This window comes from Labrus mixtus, chromosome 12, assembly GCF_963584025.1.
Source record: "Labrus mixtus chromosome 12, fLabMix1.1, whole genome shotgun sequence".
NCBI lineage: Eukaryota > Metazoa > Chordata > Actinopteri > Labriformes > Labridae > Labrus > Labrus mixtus.
In genome coordinates, this window is record NC_083623.1 from 22,932,968 (window position 1) to 22,953,621 (window position 20,654).

The 20,654-nt window shown below is 40.2% G+C and overlaps 2 protein-coding genes across 3 annotated transcripts in view; both read right to left on the bottom strand.

The window, feature by feature from the left end:
* Positions 1-1,034: 1,034 nt before the first annotated feature.
* The window catches only part of LOC132985302 (zinc finger protein 501-like), a 42,978-nt gene continuing 23,358 nt past the window's right edge, over positions 1,035-20,654 (bottom strand). The window contains exons 3-4 of one of the 2 annotated variants that reach the window (XM_061052626.1): positions 14,604-15,374; positions 14,114-14,372 (exon numbers count right to left, since the gene is read on the bottom strand). In XM_061052626.1, coding sequence (XP_060908609.1) covers positions 14,122-14,372; positions 14,604-15,374 — 1,022 coding nt within the window. In that variant the 3' untranslated portion in view covers positions 14,114-14,121. Of the gene's footprint in view, positions 2,912-14,113; positions 14,373-14,603; positions 15,375-20,654 lie in introns of those variants that run through there. The other variant, XM_061052627.1, reaches the window with a different exon arrangement.
* On the bottom strand, positions 1,450-10,604 carry LOC132985301 (zinc finger protein 678-like). The gene is made up of 2 exons (XM_061052624.1): positions 10,357-10,604; positions 1,450-5,703 (listed from the first exon to the last, which is right to left on the bottom strand). The coding sequence occupies exons 1-2, from the start codon at positions 10,508-10,510 to the stop codon at positions 3,137-3,139; spliced, it is 2,721 nt and encodes a 906-aa protein (XP_060908607.1). The 5' UTR covers positions 10,511-10,604; the 3' UTR covers positions 1,450-3,136.

A 20,654-nucleotide genomic window follows, 5' to 3' on the forward strand; every position in this document is an offset into this window, starting at 1 on the left:
CTCAAGCCAGAATCTTCAAACACAAGCTTGAGCGAACCGCACAGCTACACTTTGACAGCACATGTCTCTGCTTTAGCAAAATCTATAGAAAGGGGCCCAACAACTAGTACACCAGCAATGTCCCAGATCGACTCAGCAACTATCCATCCATCCATTTTCTTCCGCCTGACCAAGAGTGGTGGCGGTGACAGCAGGCAAAGCAGGTCGAGTCTGACTTCCCTCTCAGCAGCCACGTTTTACATTTCCTCCTGGCGGATTTTGAAGCGTTCCCAGGCCAGACGAGAAATATATATTTCTTCCAGTGAACTCTGGGTCTAGCATGGGGTCTCCTCTCAGTTCGGCATGCCCGGAAAACCTCCAAAGGAGGCCTCCTAATCAGATGCCCAAACCACCTCAAATGGATCCTTTTGATCTGAGCTCCACACCCTATTACTAAGAACTCATTCCCTATCTTATTCCTTCGGTCACTACCTATAGCTCATGACCATAGGTGAGGGTTGGAAGGAAGATCGACCAGTAAATCGAGAGCTTTACCTTCAGGCTCAGCTCCCTTTTCACCACAACCGTTCGGTACAACGCCTGCATTACTTCCCACACTAAGCCAATCCGTCAGACCCTGAGATACCTGGGGCAAGGACTCACTCCCAGAGAGGTCAAACCACTGTTTTCCAGCAGAGAACCATGGCCTTGGACTTGAAACTCATCCCAGCCGCATCGTACTTGGCTTCAAACCTCCTAAATGCCTGCTGGGAGACCCATCATGAGAAAGCGATCAAAACCACATCATCGGTAAAAAAGCGGGAAATTGGATTTTGAGGCCCCCAAAGTGGAAATCCTCCTCACCACCGGCTGCGCCTTGGGATCCCGTCAATGGAAATAACAAACAGACAAGAGGCTACCCTGGCGAAGGCCAAGAAGAAACGGGAATGTGTCTGACTTTGTGCTGAGGATGTAGACACACGTTTTCTATTTGTTGTCGTATCAGAAATAATACCAACTTCTACAAAATAATTGAGACCAGCTGTACACATTGTCAAAGCATTATTTAGTTCTTTTTTTTATTGTTTCATGTTAACTGCATTCATGAAACACAATATGACACATCTGATACAAAGATAGAAAGTAATTATAAATAATAACAAAAACAAATAGCTGGTGTCAGGATAATTATTGAGAGACAACTTCAAACAGCAGTGCTGTGATAGTGGAGAGTGTAACGTTTGTCATAACATGCAAAATACAGTCATCAGTGCTTTTCCATCACAGGATTTTTATGAACCTTGTTTCAACCAATATTCAAGACTTGATATCACAACTGTTATCAGGATGGAATGCATAGAATAGAAAACTTCTGTTGTAAGGATTGTATCCCAGACTCACCTATTGTTACAAACAATGCAGGTGTGCAAATGTTTTACATCAAACTTTATTTTTGTTTCTCTTCAGAGGGTATCTCTGAGTGGTTTCTACCCAGCATCACATCTCAACGGGAGAATTCAAATTAAGTTGAATTAATTATTAATAACCATTTACAGTCTCTTTGCAGGAAATGCTGATTTGAACCAGCACATCTTGAAGTGTCTTTTGGACTTCCTTTAAAACTCTATCTGGCTTAAAGGCATGGTTGGTCATTTCTCCAGAAACACTTTTTAAGATTTTGATTGAAATTGTCTTTAAGTCCTATCAGAAATTAACAACTCATGTGCTCTGAAAAAGGAACGAAGAAAATCCATCATCTGTGGCAGGATTTAAATTGATACCTCGTGGCAGACAGAGGTACCAATTTGATGAGCCAATCACGTCTCCCTGCTCGTTCTTTACCCCTTACGTGCACTAGCCCACACTCAAAGCGCGTCAACGATGACAGAGTTTATACTGTGAGTTATGATAAAGTTTATTGTTTACTTACAGCTGAATGAGACATGAGACGATGTAGTTTCGACACAATGCAAGTGATGAGCTGACGTCCACTTCTGGAGTAACTGAGCTCTTACATGTAAGTGAGGGGCGTGGCTTTTAAGGGAGTACAGAGGGGAGGGGGTGGTTGTAGACTGAGCACTGAGGGAATGCTACTTTTTAAATCATGCTAGTTTTCAAAATGTACCTACCCTGTCTTTAAAGGAATGTGAATGATGCCAGGGTTTTTTGTTGTTGGAGGTGCTGATATCTCCGGTGTCTGAGTTGGGTGAGTGTAATTTATATGTCTTTCAAACTGTTATGAGATGGAACCAGTCTCTACAGGGTCTTAAATAACTTGGCTTTACTTCCCTGTGGTCAGTCCAACAGGGGAAGTTAGTGTCCTATCAACTCAAAGGATCTCACGCTAGCATGCTGTAGAACCAAAATGTTCTGGGCTGGATGTGTCATTGTGTCACACTTAAGACTGAAGTCAATCCTGGCATGGGGGAAGAGAAGGAAAGCTCTTTAAAAGGTTCAAAGGTTCAATTTGGGCAACTATCTTTTAAAAAGGGTTTTGGGGATTTGGTCTTCAACTGATGCTTATCCATTCGTTCAATCACAGAAATTTTCTAATTTCTGAATCATACACGCTACAAACGTCTACCACAATCTCTCTGTGTCATGTGATGTGTCAGATAAGACTTCTTGTTAAATCTCTTAATGCAAACAGAGCATCTGAAGGGTCTCTCTCCTGCGTGAATTCTAACGTGTTTTGTCTTTGGTCCCTTATTTGATGTGCTTTCCACAGAGTTTAAACTGATATTCTCTGGCCTCCGATCAACCAACAATGTCCTTACTATCTGCTTTCAAAGAGTCTTAGTTTTTTGTCGTAAAGGTCTCTCTGGATCTGAGTTCCTGGCTGATTCTGCTCCTCAACAGTCCTCTCCATCAATTCCTGTTTCTGCCTCTCGTTTCTCCTCAGTTTGGTTTTGATGAAGCTCTGAAGCCTGACCTCCAACACACTTGTGTGTTTTTAAACTGGTTGTACAAAGAGAATCTTCGGTCACAAATAGAGCACATAAAGGGTCTGCTCCCTCTGTGACGTGGTAGATAAAATTTGGTGGTAAATCTTTTTCCACGTTCAGAGCAGCTGATGGGTTCTCTCCGGTGTGAACTAACATGTGAGAGCTGAGATGCACTACTTGGTGAAATGACTTACCACACTCTAAGGTGTCTCTCATGTGTGAACCAACTCATGTTTTATCAGAATATATTTCCGGTTAAATCTTTCATCACAAACAGAGCAGCTGAAGGGTTTCTCTCCAGTGTGAATTCTCATGTGTCTGCCAACATCTGGTTTAGTTTTAAATGATTTACCACACACGGAGCAGCTGAATGGTTTCTCTCCGGTGTGAACTCTCATGTGTCTGTTTAGATCGTATCTTTTTTTGAATGTTTTATGACACCCAGAACAGCTATGGGATTTTTTATCAACATTCAGTCTCTTATTTTGAATGTTTCCTACTGTCTTCAAACCTGACTGATGTTCTCTGGTGTCCTTCCAATCATCACTGTTATCAGTCTCAGCTTCAGAAGCGTCTTCAGTCTTCACCTCCATCTCTGGTTGTAAATGTCTCTCTGGATCTGAGTATCTGGCGTATTCTGCTCCTCCACAGTCCTCTCCATCAGCTCCTGTTTCTTTCTCTCTTTTCTCCTCAGTTTGGTTTTGAGGAGGCACTGAAGCATGACCTCCAACAGACTTGTGTTTTTTTAACTGATCAAGTCTAAAAGATCTATGGTCACGAACAGAGTAACTGTACGGTTTCTCCCCTCTGTGTAGACTCATGTGTTTTGACAAACATTCTTTCTCATTACAAATTCCACCACAATCAGGACAGCTACAGTTTTTAATACCTCCTTGAATTGTCATGTGACCGGTCAGATTATACTTTTTGTTAAATTTCTTACTGGTAACATAGCTGATGGGTTTTTTTCCCCTGTGAACCAACATGTGTGAGGTCAGATGCACTGCTTGGTTAAATCCTTTGCCACAAATGGAGCAGCTGAAGGGTTCCTCCCCTTTGTGAATTCTCACGTGTCTGCTAAGATCTGGTTTAGTTTTAAATGATTTATCACACTTAGAGCAGCTGAATGGTTTCTCTCCGGTGTGAACTCTCATGTGTCTGGTCAAATCGTGTCTTTTTTTGAATGTTTTGTGACACTCAGAGCAGCTATGGGATTTTTTATTAATATCCAGGCTCTTATTTTGAGTGTTTCCTACTGTCTTCAAACCTGACTGATGTTCTCTGGTCTCCTTCCAATCAACTCCTCCGCATTCCCCTACATCAGCGCCTGTTTTAGTCTTTCTTTTCTCCTCAGTTTGGTGAGGCTCTGAAACATTGCCTTCAACACACTTGTGTCTTTTTAATTGATTTCGCCAAAAGAATCTTTGGTTACAAACAGAGCAGCTGAATGGTTTCTCTCCTCTGTGAATTCTCATGTGCTGTTTCACATATCCATTCTCCTTAAAACTTTTACCGCACACAGGGCAGCAAGACTTTTTTCCACCTCTGTGAATTGTCATGTGACGCGTCAGATTAAACTTTCGGTTAAAGCTTTTACTGCAAACAGAGCATCTGAAGGGTTTCTCTCCTGTGTGAATTCTAATGTGATCTGTCAGATGCTGTTTATAGTGGAATGTTTTACCACACACAGAGCAGCTATGGGATTTCTTTTCAGTCTTTGGTCCCTTATTTGTTGTGTTTTCCACAAATGTTAAACCTGACTGATGTTCTCTGGTCTCTTTCCATTCATTACTGACATCCGTTTTTCGTTCAGAAGAGTCTTTAGTCTTGACCTGAGTCTCTGGTTGTAAAGGTCTCTCTGGATGTGAGTTCCTATCTGGTTCTGCTCCTCCAAAGTCCTCTCTATCAGCTCCTGTTTCGGTATCCCTTTTCTCCTCAGTTTGGTTTTGGTGAGGCTCTGAAACATTGCCTTCAACACACTTGTGTCTTATTAACTGATTTCGCCAAAAGAATCTTTCGTCACAAACAGAGCAGCTGTAAGGTTTCTCTCCTCTGTGAATTCTCATGTGTTGGTTCACATATCCTTTCACCTTAAAACTTTTACCGCACACAGGGCAGCAAGATTTTTTTTCCCCTCTATGAATTTTTGTGTGGCGTGTCAGATTAAACTTCCGGTTAAATCTTTCACTGCAAACAGAGCATCTGAAGGGTTTCTCTCCTGTGTGAATTCTAATATGATCTGTCAGATGCTGTTTATAGTGGAATATTTTACCACACACAGAGCAGCTATGTGATTTCTTATCAGTCTTCGGTCTTTGATTTGTTGTGTTTTCCACAAATGTTAAACCTGACTGATGTTCTCTTGTCTCCTTCCAATCATTACTGACATCCGTTTCTGGTTCACAAGAGACTTCAGTCTTGACCTCAGTGTCTGGGCGTAAATGTCTGTCTGGATCCAAATACCTCGGATCTGGTTCAGCTCCTCCACAGTCCTCTCCATCAGCTCCTGTTTCCATCTGTTCAGTTTGTCTCTGGTGAAGCTGTGAGGACTGAGGTTTCTCTTCATCATCTTCACTCTTCACATCGACAGCAGTGAAGGGCAACATGGTGGTATCAGCCTCATCCAGTCCTTGAAGCTGCTCTCCCTCTCTACTGCTCCACAGTTCCTCTTGTTCCTCTTTAATTTGTGGGGGCTTAGTGTCCTCCTGGTCCAGACTGGGGCTAAATTTCTGCTGCTCAAGGGGAAGCTCTTCTTTAGTAACCAACAGCTGCTGGGCATCTGCAGGACACAGTAAACAAAAATTAAAGACCTGTTTCAGAAAAACACCAGTAAATGTTAACGGAAATCTTGATCTTCAGGGTTTGTTTAATGTCAGGATGCAATGCTTGTGTAACAAGGTTACAATCATATCCTTGTTTTTATGGAACTTCACCAAATCCTGATAATCATTGAATAACTTGTGTTTAATATGTGTTTTGTGGCTCACTGAAGCTGAACTGTGACCACCTGTACTGTCACTTTAAGAGGCTGCTGTGTATGTGACGTCAGTGTTGTGCTTCTCTTAGACCGCGCTAGAGAAGGTAAGAATAATTGATCTGCTCATGGTTAAGCTTTATTTCTCTCTGTAAACAATGTAAAATGCAGCTGTATGAAATTATAAGTTACTCTTATGCAGTGTTGGGACTAGCTGTTACTGTAACACCACTACTATTTGCAGTAATTAGTAACGAGTTAGTTACTTTCCATATTTGAACGCCGTTAGAGTTACTGACATTTAAAAGCACTCGTTACTTTATTTGAAACAGCCGACAAAAAGTAGGCGCCCCTTTTGATTTTTTCGGAATTGTTTTTTTTGCCAACATACATTTTTTTACATGTTAAGCATGCCAAGACCTACAAAAATGTCACAAAGTCATCGTGAAATGTCAACAGGAAGTCTGCTATGATTTCTTTCAATGTCAAAAAAGGTGTAATTTTCAGCGTTTACAGGGTACCTATTTGAAAGCACTTGCCCGAGGACCTTCATCTGATCAATTCCAGTTTGGTATCAGCTGATAGAAGACAAGCTGGAGATTCAAATTTATGCGAATCATGAGGTCTCACCGTAGGGCGTGGCCGTGGCGTGATGTCAAAGTTTGATGACGTTTTTGGCATCGCGCCCAAAAAAAGTAAATTCTTATAACTCTACTTTATAGTGTGCAATTATCATCACAAGATTCGTCCATGACACGAAGCCCGCCCTGAACACATCCGTGATTCATACACGTCATACCAGTGGAAAAGTGAAACGTTTCATAAGGGTGAAGTGAGTGGGCGTGGCTAAATGGCTCAGTGTGGCCTCCTTGAGATTTTCAAAAAGGCCTCCCCATAGAGGTTTTTTTCACCTAAATGCACGAACATTTTTTATGCATATTAAGCATGTCAGGACCTACATTAAATCCGCTTGCACCCATTGCAACCCAACAGGAAGTTTGTCATCATTTTTTGAACGTCAACATAATGGCCCGATTTTGCGTTTCACAGGCTACCTATTTGAACAAACTTTTCCAAGGCCGTTCATCGCCAAATCTGGTCAGTGTATTCTAGACATGTTGAAGATATCAGCTTGTGATCTACAAGATTCTACATGAAAGGGCGTGGCAAGGGTGTAACGTCAAACTTTGATGTCTTTTCGCGCCTTCCCATGAACTTGAACCGACAGAGGTTTTTTCACCCACATGCACGACATTTCGTATGTATATGAAACATGTCAAGACCTACATAAAAATCTTCTTGCACCCATTGTCAAATTCAACAGGAAGTCCACCATCATTTTTAGAATTTTTAAATCATGGCCCAATTTCGCATTTCACAGGCTACCTATTTCAACACACTTCCCAGATCCCCGCCAAATTTGGTCAGTGTGTTCTAGACATGTTAAACATCTAAAGTTGAGCAAACCATGATTCTAGCTCAAAAGGGGCATGGCCGCGGCAAACTGTCAAACTTTGATGGCAAAGGTTTTCAGCGCTGGATCATGGTGAAAACCGGAAGTTAGAAAAATAAAATAAACTTTCTGACTCATAAATGGGGGAGTTTGTGAATGAAATGAAGGTTAGAATGGACATATCGGTAGTTTACTGCAGCAGGTGGGTCACAAACATAAGAAAAATCACAGAATGACACCACGTTGCTGCTGCATTAACGCTGTCCTCCTACAGTGCCAAAACATCCACTGTTCATCTTTAAACATGAGTGTACTGTATCTGCAAGGTTTAAATGTTTACAGGTTTGTCAGAGTGCTCACATCAGTCAGCAGTCTCCCTCACTCTTGGCTACATTCTATCATGGCAAACTAGGTCTCTTCTGTGACCGATTGATAGGATATATAGACCTAATGATCGTGTCTTCTTATTATTTACAAAATAATGATGAAGTGCTGAGTAACGAGAATACAAAATGTGTTAACCCACCGCTGTGTCTCTGTGCATCTTGCAGCCCAGTCATCCTTATTAAAACTCCAAATCCCACTTGATGATAAATGCACCATATTGCACACGTGTTGAAATAAAACTGCAGGTCGTAATGTTTATGATGACCGAGAGATGTGTCCTTTAAGAAATGTGACATGCTTTATTGTTGCGATCATATTGTCTGAATGCTTTTTTAAAACCTGAATGTAAAGAATTTGGATTATATCATAGCCCGGACTTTATAAGTACACATCACTGATGTTAAAATAAAAAAATAAAAAAAACTCTGCTGGATTTCACATCAACGTTCTTACCTCAGGAGACCACCTGCGCACCCTCCTGTCTGACAGGACTAGTCTCTAGCTGTGCAATGCATGTGTGAACAGCCAGGTCAGGAGAACATCCGGAGCAGTCATCATGAAATGATCTACATATTTTCAGGAGTGTAAATGTGAAAACGCCTAAAGACGCCACTGCAGCAGCACACTTTGCAACTGTGCATCATGACAGTGCCGGCCTGAAACGCTATTCTGTGATCCTCATAGTGTTGCCTGTTTGAACTTTCCAGTATTACGACTTTTTTTTTTTTTTCCCTTTTATTTGTGAAATAACAAAACAAACAGTGACACAAAGGACAAAATGGGGAGGACAATTTTACAGGCACACAGAGAGAAAAAAATAAATGAAAACAAAACAAAACAACAACAAAAAAACTGGGGGAATAGAGTAAAGTAGAACTGGGAAAACAACAACTGTACTACGACTTTTAGACAAATCGATCTGCACAGCCCGCTGCTTAGACCCATCTCTCTGCTGCTGCGCTCCCCGCAGTCACAACACACCCCAACATGCACCAATAAAGAATCATCTGGATTCAGATAAGAGAGCTCTGTGCAAGCGTGACATGCACAAAAATATGTTGAATTAATGAGCCTAGGATAGTTCACATTTTCTGACAGTGGAAGGATTTCCCGTTCCAAAGCAGCTTTTATTTTGTCTAGGAGGAGCGTGTCTTATACCAGTCAGCCTAAAATGTTGAACGTAGCTCTTTAGGTGTTGGCTGCAGGTCAAGAACATCATCAACAATGCTTGTACCAGATGCTGCAGGAAAGTGCTGTATACCCAATTGAGGATAAAGTGTAGCTTGTGTATGGAAAGTCATTTTTTAAGAAAGTTGTATTAAATCTAATACATAACAAGCTTCTGTTTTAACATTACAGGTTGGACTCTCAATCAGTGCATGAAGACTGGGGACGTACGGGACATACCAGTAGACTTCTCTCTCTCTCTCTTTATGGATAAAAAAAAGGTATGCAATATAGTTGGGCGGCCGTCAATATAGGCGTCCCTCCCAAGTGTCTAGGAAACACTGATAGTGTATACTGCATAGTGTATTATGCTTTATGTGCCTCCCCGTCTTTAGTCTCATCCACAAGCAGACACTCCACACAGTCATGAAGGCCGTTTTGACTTTCTGTCTGTTAAACTACATGATGAATTAAACAGAAAGATAGGAGTAAACTATATTTAAATGATATCAAAGATAAAACCATCAGGTCTCCCTCCCATCACTGCATTGAGGCCCAATGGATTAAGCTCATCTTCCCTTTGAATGATATGATATTATGATCAGACGAGAGCTCATCGACCAACCGACTGAAGGATGTCAGCCCTTTTTATTGATAATATAATAAATAACCATAATTGAATTGGGCAATAACGGTAGCATGTAGCCGACGCTTTCATCCAAAGGGAGGTACATTAGAGAGTAAATACTACACAAGCAAGGATGTAGAGAGGAGGAAACAACTTCAGTAGACTTAATGCAAACAAACAGCTTTAAATGGGATCGGACACACAGGTGCTGACAGGAAGTGGCCAGAGGCAACACACTTTTTTTTAATAATTAAAATGTATCCTATAGATCAGGGGTGGGCAACTGGCGGCCCCCATCAACTCTCAACGTGGCCCTCAGGTCAATTTTTACATATCAACTAATTGGAAACATGAAGAAAACATGACAAAATCTGCCATGAAATCATGAAGACCAGAAATATGTCCATAATAATATTTGATCACTGGTATATGTCGAGTTAAATTTGAGACATAATTTACTGTAATCGTTTTTGTATCCTACAGTTTGGCCCTCTGGCAGTGAGAGTTAAATGAATGTGGCCCTTGCTGTGACCAAAGTTGCCCCTCCCTGACATAGATCGTCATCAACAACAACATCGACTGCTGAGTTCTAATCAGCATCAAGACCATCCTAAATATCACCATCGTCTTCATCAGTTATATTATTATTCCACAACAGCCACCAAAGAATCTGTAAGTCGAGTAAACCATCTGATTGTCTTAGCAGCAGCAGCTAGCTTGTGGCTAACACTGAGCTGCGTGTGTCTATGAAGGTTAGCTAAAGGCTCGGCTCCCTGAAACATGAACAGCAAACACGTTTCCAGCAGTAGAAAGAAAACCTAACCTGTTCTCTGCAGCTTGATTTCAGGTGTTAAAATCACATCCAGCAGTTTTCTTTGGCGGTGGATCTCCTCTTCGTATCCACATGTTGATGTTTGTCCTGACAGGTCTCTCAGCCGTCGTCTGAATAAATCTTTGAGATCCTGAAACCCGGACATCTTACACACAATCCAAGAGTGACAGAAGAAAGGGTGAACTAAACCCTGACGTCGTTTCTAACATTACATAGGTAGCACATTAGCACAGACACACATGCTGTCTTCTTCTTTTAGTTTAATGACTGGCGGCAGCTTTTAAGGTGCTTTACCGCCACCTACTGTGCTGGAGTGTGGACCAGAATACACATTACATTATTATATTATATTACTATCAGGAAAAAAATAACAATAATATTAATTAAATAATTGAAATGATCTTAACTAGTCAAGTTTCAATATTCAATACATGCAACACCACATTTTCTCAGCTCCTCTTTATCCTTTCTATCTGCTTTTTATATTTCTTGCTTCTTCTTCTTTTATATTTCCGGTAGACTAGACGCAGCCTAGACGTATTGCTGCCCTCCATATGTCAATAATATGTCATGAGAATCTCTCTCTCTCTCTCTCTCTCTCTCTCTCTCTCTCTCTCTCTCTCTCTCTCTCTCTCTCTCTCTCTATGTGTGATAGTTAGTGCATGCTGTCAAAGCTTGATTCACTCTCTCTGCCTCTCCACAGGTGTATTTTCCATCACGATGCTTACCAACCATTGCCAGCCAAGGATTTAGTGAATAGTGACCCAGTCTCAGCCTAGTGATTACCACTGTCCCCCCTGTCCATTCTTACACTTGATGTATATTTAATTTTTGGCTGTATTGAAAAAAAAAACCTGCCGTGACTTCCCTCTTTTTTGCCACATCTTGTCGTCATTATTTGCTGTCTGAAACTCTTGCACTCAGCTATCCATACCACACTTCTATATCTTCATTCTTCCTGTTTATTGCTCTTTCTGCTTTCAGCTTCTTCACTCCCCTGCACCCCAAGGGTGCCGGTCTCTCAGCCAGTGTATCAGAATAGTTCCATGTGAGATGGGTCATATAATTGACCTGACATGAAAAAAAAAACGTTCATTCATTCATTCATTCAATAGTTGCATTAACACCTCCCTCTGGTTCTAAAGTTGAACTACAATTTTAAATTCAACTTCTTTTGAAACTTGAAGAAATAGCTCTTGGTAATTTGGAAGTGAAGGACCATCCTTCCATTGCGGTGAATTTGTTTTAAATTTTTTACAGACACTCACGCTGGAGCAGCGCTTCCTAACTTGGTCTCTCTGAGAGAAGTTAGGAGAAAGATGGTTACCTCAACTCCAGTCACTCGCCCCTTAACCATCAGGCTGAGTGAGGGACCATCAATAAATAAGTGTTTCATGGGGACAAACCTGTCTGCAGTTGTTATATTAAGTTAACTTTCATTTCATGTGTGCAGTGTCCTCTTTACTCACTACAAGAATCAACAGACTTCATGATATGACCCAATTGTGCTTTTTCTATTGTTTGTATTTATATTTATCATTAAAAAGGAATATTTTTTTCCTCAATACCTTCAGCTTAAGTGACTTTGTTTGATCAAAGAATCTTAGATTAATAATAAGGAGCAATGAGGGAATGCTACTTTCAAAAAAAATAACGCTGTCTTAAACTTGAAAGGTATAAGGAAAAAACATGAATTATTATCAATAATAAAGATGAATAAAAAAAGAAAATAAGCACAATAACATTACATGATGAGGTGTGTCTCAATGTCTGCAGTGAGTATTAATATCTAAGATGGATTTGATGACACCAGGTCACATAACATGAAGGGTAAGTAGCGTAATGATACTATAATACAGTTCCTTTTTAAATATTACAGCATATACTGGCATGAATATTAAAATGATTTTCTCACTTTAACAGTAAAAAATAACTGATCATTAATAGAAAATACTTATATTATACTGTAGCAGACTGTTATATTTTTGTTGTACTGGCATTTTGGAGTAACTTATTTTATTTTAAGGCCCAAAAAAAAAAAACTTGAATGTGACACACATACATGAATGTTCTTCTTAATAACAATATTTCTTTTCAAGCACCTTTTTTAAATCCCAGATTTCCACCCTAAAGCCTAAACACTGAACCCTTACAGACTTTACAACGACAGGCGTGCAGTGTGTGAGTCTGTGAGTATGAGATTGGAATAAAAGTGAGGAATGGTACACACTATTATGACATCAAATGTTGCTGGGGAACAAGATAGAGAGATGGAAAAATAATAATAATAATACTAATAATAATAATAATAGGATGAGCTATACAACCTGACAGATTGTGCTAAGTTAACTAGCAGAAAGAACCACCTTACCAGACAAGTTGTGCTAACTTTCCTGTATGAATGAGCTACCTCAACTGCAAAACAATTAGCTACTTTTCACAGAATGAGCGACCTTATCCGACATATTGTGCCAGTTTTCCTGAAAGAATGAGGTCTCCCCCCGACAAACTGAGATCCCTTACTTTTCAACCCGATAAACTGAGCTACCTCCAACAGTGTGAGCTACACTGCCTTTCAGAATGAGCTACCCAACCTGACAGATTGCGCTTATTTACCTACCCGAATTATTCACATTATTTGACAGAATGAGTTGCCTTACCCCTTGCTCACTGAACTATAAAGCTCTTAATGTGCAGGCCCCATTAGATCTTAAAGAGCTAATTGATAAACCTATGTTTTAGATGGCAATTCGATAGCAATTTGAGCAACATAGAGGACAGTCTCACTTACCACTTGGCATAATAAAAGGAAAAGAGATAGAAAAAAGGTTGCAGTTAATAAAAAATAAAAGATGCAGATGTTACAGACAGTCAAGAAAAAGGGTGTTTTGTAATTGTTATTGCCTGAGTTTCATCTACTGCCTGAGGACCACATTGCAAAATAAAATAAAATGATTGAAAAAGGCAGCTGTTTGAGAAGATAATGATTCAGATGTTACAGATGGCCAAGGAGTAAAGTTCTTGTGTAATGCCCGATGTATCAAATATGATACAAACAAAAAAACATATATGCAAATTATTTTAGCATTTTGTTAAAGGGCCAAATTAAGACTTCAGATTCAAAAAATTTGAATTTTCTGTCCATTATTTCTTGGGTCAGGCATTATAAGCATCCTGCAGCCAGAAGACAACGTTACAAAATCTCCATGACACTTAAAATACATTTGTGTCTTCTATTTTATTATTACTGTATCAGAAATAATATCAAGTATTACAAAACAATAACATCAGCTAGACAAATTGTCAAAGTATCATTTAGTCCTTTTGCATTCTTTAATGTTGACTGGATAAGTAAAAAGCTATGACAATTGAGTTGACTTACAAAACATGAAAACTAATTTATCGATAATAAACAAAAACATTCAGTATCATCAAGTACCCCAGTCAATGGTCTGATACCAAAGAAAAAACTTTTGTCATGATGATTGTGTGACAATATCAAACAATCCCATGGGTCTAACAAACACTAAATTAGTCTAAGCTTGTAAAGTATAAGCAATAGGTGTTGTTTCTTTACTACCTATCTAAACGCTTTCTTAGAACTTAAAGTCTCTAGTTCAGAAGAATCTTCTGTCTTGACCTCAGTCTCTGCTTGTATATATCTCTCTGGATCAGACTTCCTGGCTTGTTCTCCTCCTCCTCCTCGTCAGCTTCTGTTTTTGCCTCTCTTTTCTCCTCAGTTTCTGAAGCCGGACCTCAAACACACTTTTTTGTGTGTTTTTTTAACTGGCTAGACAAACTAAATATTTGGTTACACAGAGAGCAGTTGTAGAGTTTCTCCACTGTGTGCTTAGCCATGTGACGTGTCAGGTCTGACTTTCCTCTAAATCTTTTATTGCACTCAGAGCAGCTGAAAGGTTTCTCAGTGTGAATTCTTAAGTGTTGGTTCAGATGTCCTTTGTGGTTAAATATTTTACAGCAAAAAGAGCAGCTAAAGGGTTTCTCTCCTGTGTGTATTCTCATGTGTTGGAAGAGATCATTTTTTAATTTGAATGTTTTACCACACTCAAAGCATTCATGACGCTCCATATGACGTGTCAGTAAAGACTGTTGGCTAAATGTTTTACAACATATAGAGCAGCTGAAGGGTTTCTCTTGATTAACCGACATGTGTCTGGTTACATGGCTTTTTGTGAAAAATTGTTTACAGCAAAAAGAGCAGCTGAAGCATTTCTCACCACTGTGACGTACCATGTGCATGTTCAGTGAAGACTCATCGATAAACATTTTACAGCAAATAGAGCAGCTGTAGGGTTTCTCGCCATGGTGATGTGCCATGTGACGTGCCAGCTTATGCCCATGACTAAATCTTTTGCTGCACTCAGAGCAACTGAAGGGTTTCTCTCCTGTGTGAATTGCCATGTGAGAAATCAGATGAACTTTTTGAGTAAATCTTCTACTGCACTTTGAGCAGCTGAATGGTTTCTCTCCTGTGTGAACCAACACATGTTTCAATACAGTATCTCTGCGGTTAAATCGTTTATTGCAAACAGAGCAGCTGAAGGGTTTCTCTCCTGTGTGAATTCTCATGTGTCTGCCAACATCTGGTTTAGTTTTAAATGATTTACCACACACGGAGCAGCTGAATGGTTTCTCTCCAGTGTGAACTCTCATGTGTGCTGTCATATGCCCTTTGTGCTTGAAAGGTTTACCACACTCAGAGCAGCTGAAGGGTTTCTCAACTTTGTGCATTATAATGTGTTGGATCAAATCCTGTTTCTTTTTGAATATTTTACCACACTCAGAGCACCTATATGATTTCTTGTCAGTCGTCAGTCTCTTTTTTATTTTTTCCTCAGTGTTTGAGTCTGACTGATGTTCTCGACTCTCTTTCCAAGAATCACTTGTATCAGCTTGTGGTTCAGAAGAGTCTTCAGTCTTTATCTCGGTCTCTGGTTGTAAACCTCTCTGATTACACTGTGAGGACTGAGGTGTCTCTTCATCTTCACCTCGACAGGGGTGAAGGGGAACTTGGTGGTATCAGCCTCCTCCAGTCCTTGAAGCTGCTCTCCCGATCGACTGCTCCACAGTTCCTCCTGTTCTTTTTTAATTTGTGGGGGCTTAGCGTCCTCTTGGTCCAGACTGGGGTTCCACTCATGCTGCTCAGGGGGAAGCTTTTCTTCACTAACCAATAGCTGCTGGATGTCTGCAGGACACAGTCAAAACAAAAATTAAACAGATGTTTAAGAAAACCATCATGAATGTTAATGCAAATCTTAATACTTAAGGACAATAGAAACGTTATCTTCATCAGGTATGTGATCAGAGAAGGACAAAAAGGAGGAAATCCCCATCGAACAATTTAATTGCCATGTGACTTAATCAAAGCACTTCTTTTTCTTCAGCAACAACCTGTTTGTGAACGGCATTAAATAGTTACTTGTTGTCTCCTGGGGTCTCCAGTAAATGTTAAGCATCAAACCTTTTTTTTCCCTTGCATTCTGATTATTTTTTCTGCACCAATTTATAACCATCCATTTATAACCAACACACAATATCTCAAATCTTCTAACCTTAAGGTGGCACCATTATCCACATCCACCAACAAGGACCTTATCAATCATGTATTATCTCCACCTGGCTCATGCTCAGTTTTGGTGACTGTACAAGTATTTCAAGGTTCTCAAAGAAGTATTTCCTTTTTCATGGAAAACAATAAAATATCATGGCCACAGTGTTGGACAAAGCCTTATGGGTTTCATACTACGTCAATGTAAATGTCTTTAGATGTACCGTCTGGAAGTGGTTTGATTTTGCAGCGTCCGAGCACGACAAATTTTGTTCCAGCATCAAACAGAGACATGCAGCCGAGTGGGAGAAGTGTGTGGCCCAGTAAGCAGAAGACAGAAACAGTCCTAAAACCCCCGCTAAAAAGCAGGTAACATTAGCGGAGTCCTTTTCCCATGGTACCCCATGTGACAAGACAGGGCCCCGGTGGAAAGACATAACAGATTTTGGCGTTTCACATCGGCAAAGATATACAAGCTTATGTCACCTTTTGTTATTGTAGTATTGATTGAGAGCCCCCTGGTGGCAGAATCTACATATTATATCTTTAACATTAGGATGGACCATGTTTATTGCGACTGGGCCCCAGGAAGCTTTCCCCTTTATCCCCCCTAAGGGGATCAGTGACCAACCCAAATCAGCAGGGCGGAGTAAAGAGAAGAGTCCCTCCTCGACCCTAAGTTAAGAGTTATATATACAAAATAAGACATAGGTAAGACCATTACACCTAAAAAGGGAAAGTGTTTAAATGAAGGGGTGAGTTATTTGTTTAATAGTCATGAATATTGCTTGACATTTTGAATGTTATAAATGGTGAAAAAAGTATTCCTCTGTGTTAACTTCATTCTAAGAGGTGAGGAGATGTGTATTTTGGCCATCTGTGACTTCTGTAGTAGAGCCACACATTGAATGTCAGGACTTGGGATATGTCCATTCTATAACTAGGAGTCATGCCGCTGTTGTATCATGTTGCTCTAAAATAAACAACACGTCCAGCCGGAGTATGACTATTCATTGTTATACAGGCAACCTGACATGGTTTGGATAGAACACATCATTTAGGCGAGTTTGATTTTACGGATTATGGATAAACAGCACATTATAATATCTATCTTAATGACAATATAATGATGAACCCTGTAAAGCCTGACACATTTAAAAAAAAAATAGACCGAAAATTCAAATATTTTAAAACTGAGATGTTTATTAAACCTTGTAACAAAATCCCATTTATTTATTTTTTGCCATATAATTTTGGGTTTTTTTTGTATCGAATTTGATACATCGAGCGTTTTTAGCAATGATTTCAGTGGAATTGTTATTGTGAAAATTCCCAAAATATATTGTAAGATGGTATTTCAGTCATTAATTAAATCATCAAAATAATGTGTGTTGGTATTGTGGTAGGCATAATGTAGATTACATTACAAAACATGTGACATAACTGTTCAGGGTTAAAGCACCTTATATACCTGCACACTTTTAACACGATTTAACTATAATATAAATAATAAATTATTATATATATAACAATATAAATATTATTCTTACCGTAACTTCTTGAAAATTTGCAAAAAGATTTTCCTGTTAAAAGTGTGTGGATGATTTCATGACAGCGGCCATTTTGAAAAGGTAAAAAAAAAGCCCTTACACTGCCTGCAGTGAAATGATAATCCACTAGAGGGCAGAATGCATGTATCAGGTCATATACCTGACAGGTTTTTAAGGAAAGTCTTGGTCATGTTGATAAGATAGAGGTCTCAGAAACTCTCCTATCACATATGATACAAAGAAGGGGGCCTCTTTTTCATTTATTTAGTATTATTCTTGGTTAGAAATATTTTGTACTTAAATATCTTGTTTTAACTTAGTATCATTATTTATTTTCATGCTGTTTTTAAGTCTTTGAATTACTTTTTGTATGAATGCTGCTTTATGACTAAACTTAAGGTTAAAACCTAATACTCTAGTTATGTTAAAGTTCATTAAATCTGTAAAGTTAAATGTATTGTCATAACTGATTTTCACTGATAATGTGAAGCTCCATCAGATATAATCATCCCACATCAGCAACCAAAGTTACTTTCAGTTCAGTAAACTCAATGACTTCGCAGCAGCTAGCTGCGGCTAACACTGAGATATGTGCGTAAATGAAGGTTAGCTAAAGACTCTGGTCCATGAAACATGAGCAGGAAACAGTTTCCAGCAGTAGACACAAACTCTACCTGTTGGAGCCAAATGATGTGGTTGTTTTGTGTCATGGTATTTCTCCTCACGGTTGTGTGTGTTGGCCCTCTACTGGTGTAGCCTGGGCGGATGCTGTGGTTAAAACAAGGCTCCAGGGGCCTCATGTATAAAAGACTGCGCAGCTTCCATACTGAAAGACGGCATACTTAAGTACAGAAATGTCTACATGTATAAAACAGTGCGCACCTTTCCTTCCATCCCAATTAACGTGAAACTGAGCGCAGCTGCTTTGTGGCACATTTGGCCCGCCTTGTCTCCTCCCATTAATAATGCAAATTACTATAAATACGCCACATGCTGCAAACTATGGGCCAAATAACGATGTAAACAGAGGGATTTCGCTGACTGTGAAATTAAGGTGCTTGTGACTGAGGTGGAGGACACAAAACACATTTTATTAGGTGTTCTTTTCTCGAGGATCAGACGCTAGACCTGAGGCCAGCGTCTCCAAAGCAGCTGACCGTGCGCTCCCGGAGGCGCACGAATCCACTGCACCCCGGGCTTCAACATGCAGAGGGGCGCCAGTCAGGTCGCGTGCTCTCTAACGCTGTGCTGGAATCACAGAGACTGATTGTAAATATGAGGAAAGATATATGCAGCGAATATATCCTGGTGGAATAAGTGACACATTAAATGACCTTGTTAAATAATGAGGAGATATGTTTGCCTCAACAACATCCGGCATTGTTTCACATTCTCTGTATCCTAATGGTGCTATACAGCTGCGTTTGGCTCTGTTAGGTTCCGGTGCCAGCGCAGCGCGCTACATGCTTGCACAGGAGGTGGGAGTGCGCCTCGTTTCCTTTGTGTCATGAACATCTGTGCGCCTCGGTAACTGTCCAGTCCCTGATGTGTGTTAACATCTCCCATGTCTCAAAAATAGCGATTTTGGTTTTGGCACAGTGGTTAAGGCGTGACATCTGTTCGTTTAGATGTGTTTTTGTTGCTCAAACTATAAAAAATATGTTTGAATTTACCCCACTTCATGAAAATAGTTCAGTAAATTGAGTGGCAAATGTATTATGGCTCATCTGGCGAGTTAAACAAACTGAACTAAGAGTTTGCGGGATGGTCCGCACATTCTCACGTCACGCTGATTTTTATACATCCCGACGTGTGTGTGAAACACAGCGTAGTCAACATTTTAGTGCGCACGCACCGTTTATACATGATGAGGCCCCAGGTGAGGTGGGACAGGTGATTGAATGGAGGCAAACCGTTTTTCTACCGTGTCAGCCTGTCGGAGTTAACGCATCCAAAGCGGATTTGTTTGTTTTAGTGGTTCGTCATATTGTCCTTTACTGATAAGAAGTGTTTAAAAATGAATGGATTGAAATATCCAAATCACAACATCAATGGACTGTGTTCATTTCTTCGAGCTAAGCACGCGCCCGAAAGCTTCCACATTCATGCCTCACGTGACTTTTCTAAACAATATTGGGTTTGATAAAAATGAGTCACTACTCTACCTGTTCTCTGCAGCTTGATTTCAGGTGTCAACATCACACTCCGCAGTTTTCTTTGGTACTGGATCTCCTCTTCGTACCCACATGTTGTTTGTCCCGACAGGTCTCTGGTAACAGCAGCGATCAGCCGCCGTCTGAATAACTCTTTAAGGTCTTGAAACCCGGACATCTTACACACATCCAAGAGTGACAGAAGAAAAACTCAAACTGCCGTCTTGTCTTACTTTACTCTGATAACCTACCACGGTGGATAGCACTGACGCACATGGTCACTGTGCTTTTCCAGAAACTGCTGGCTGGCAATTCTCCTTCGTTGGCTTTTGAAGGCGATCAGCATAAAAAAAAAGTTGCCATTCCGCACCTTCCGCCCCCGTGTGTACGACGGAGGATTAGGACCACGTTAAAAAACATGCTAAACAATCACAGTGTCAGATCTGTCGCTGTGAAATAACTCTGAAACATACCGTCACTGTGAATGTATACGTATGTAGGCCTATATATTATTAAATTAAAATGATTAATCTACATACACTTTTAATGTAAATACTGAATACTCTACCTCAGGTAAATGAACCCATCTGTCACATAACTGCATTTTTTTTATCACCATGTTACTTCAGCTTCATTTGCACTACTCACCACCGCACTGTTTCTGATTTAGTCTTTTCTTATCGTGTTTATTGTTGATATTTAATGTTATACTTGTGCATAAGAGAGCACAGTTCACCAAAGTTAAATTCCTTGTGTGTGTAAGCATACCTGGTCAATAAAGCTGATTCTGATGTCCTTTAGGGTCTGGGCCAGGGTGGGGACTGGTACAGGTGTGCTGTACGTGGTCTTACAAGCAGCCCAGGTGTAGTGTCTGGTGGTGGGACAGGAACATGTTGGGCTTCAGTGCACAGTCCCTGGTGATGCTGGTGTGGTTCTCTTCTCTGCAGCAGGGTGCAAATAAAGATCCTGCTGATTGGGAAAGTAAAGGAGGCTTTTTTGATCACTGTCCTGAGTTGG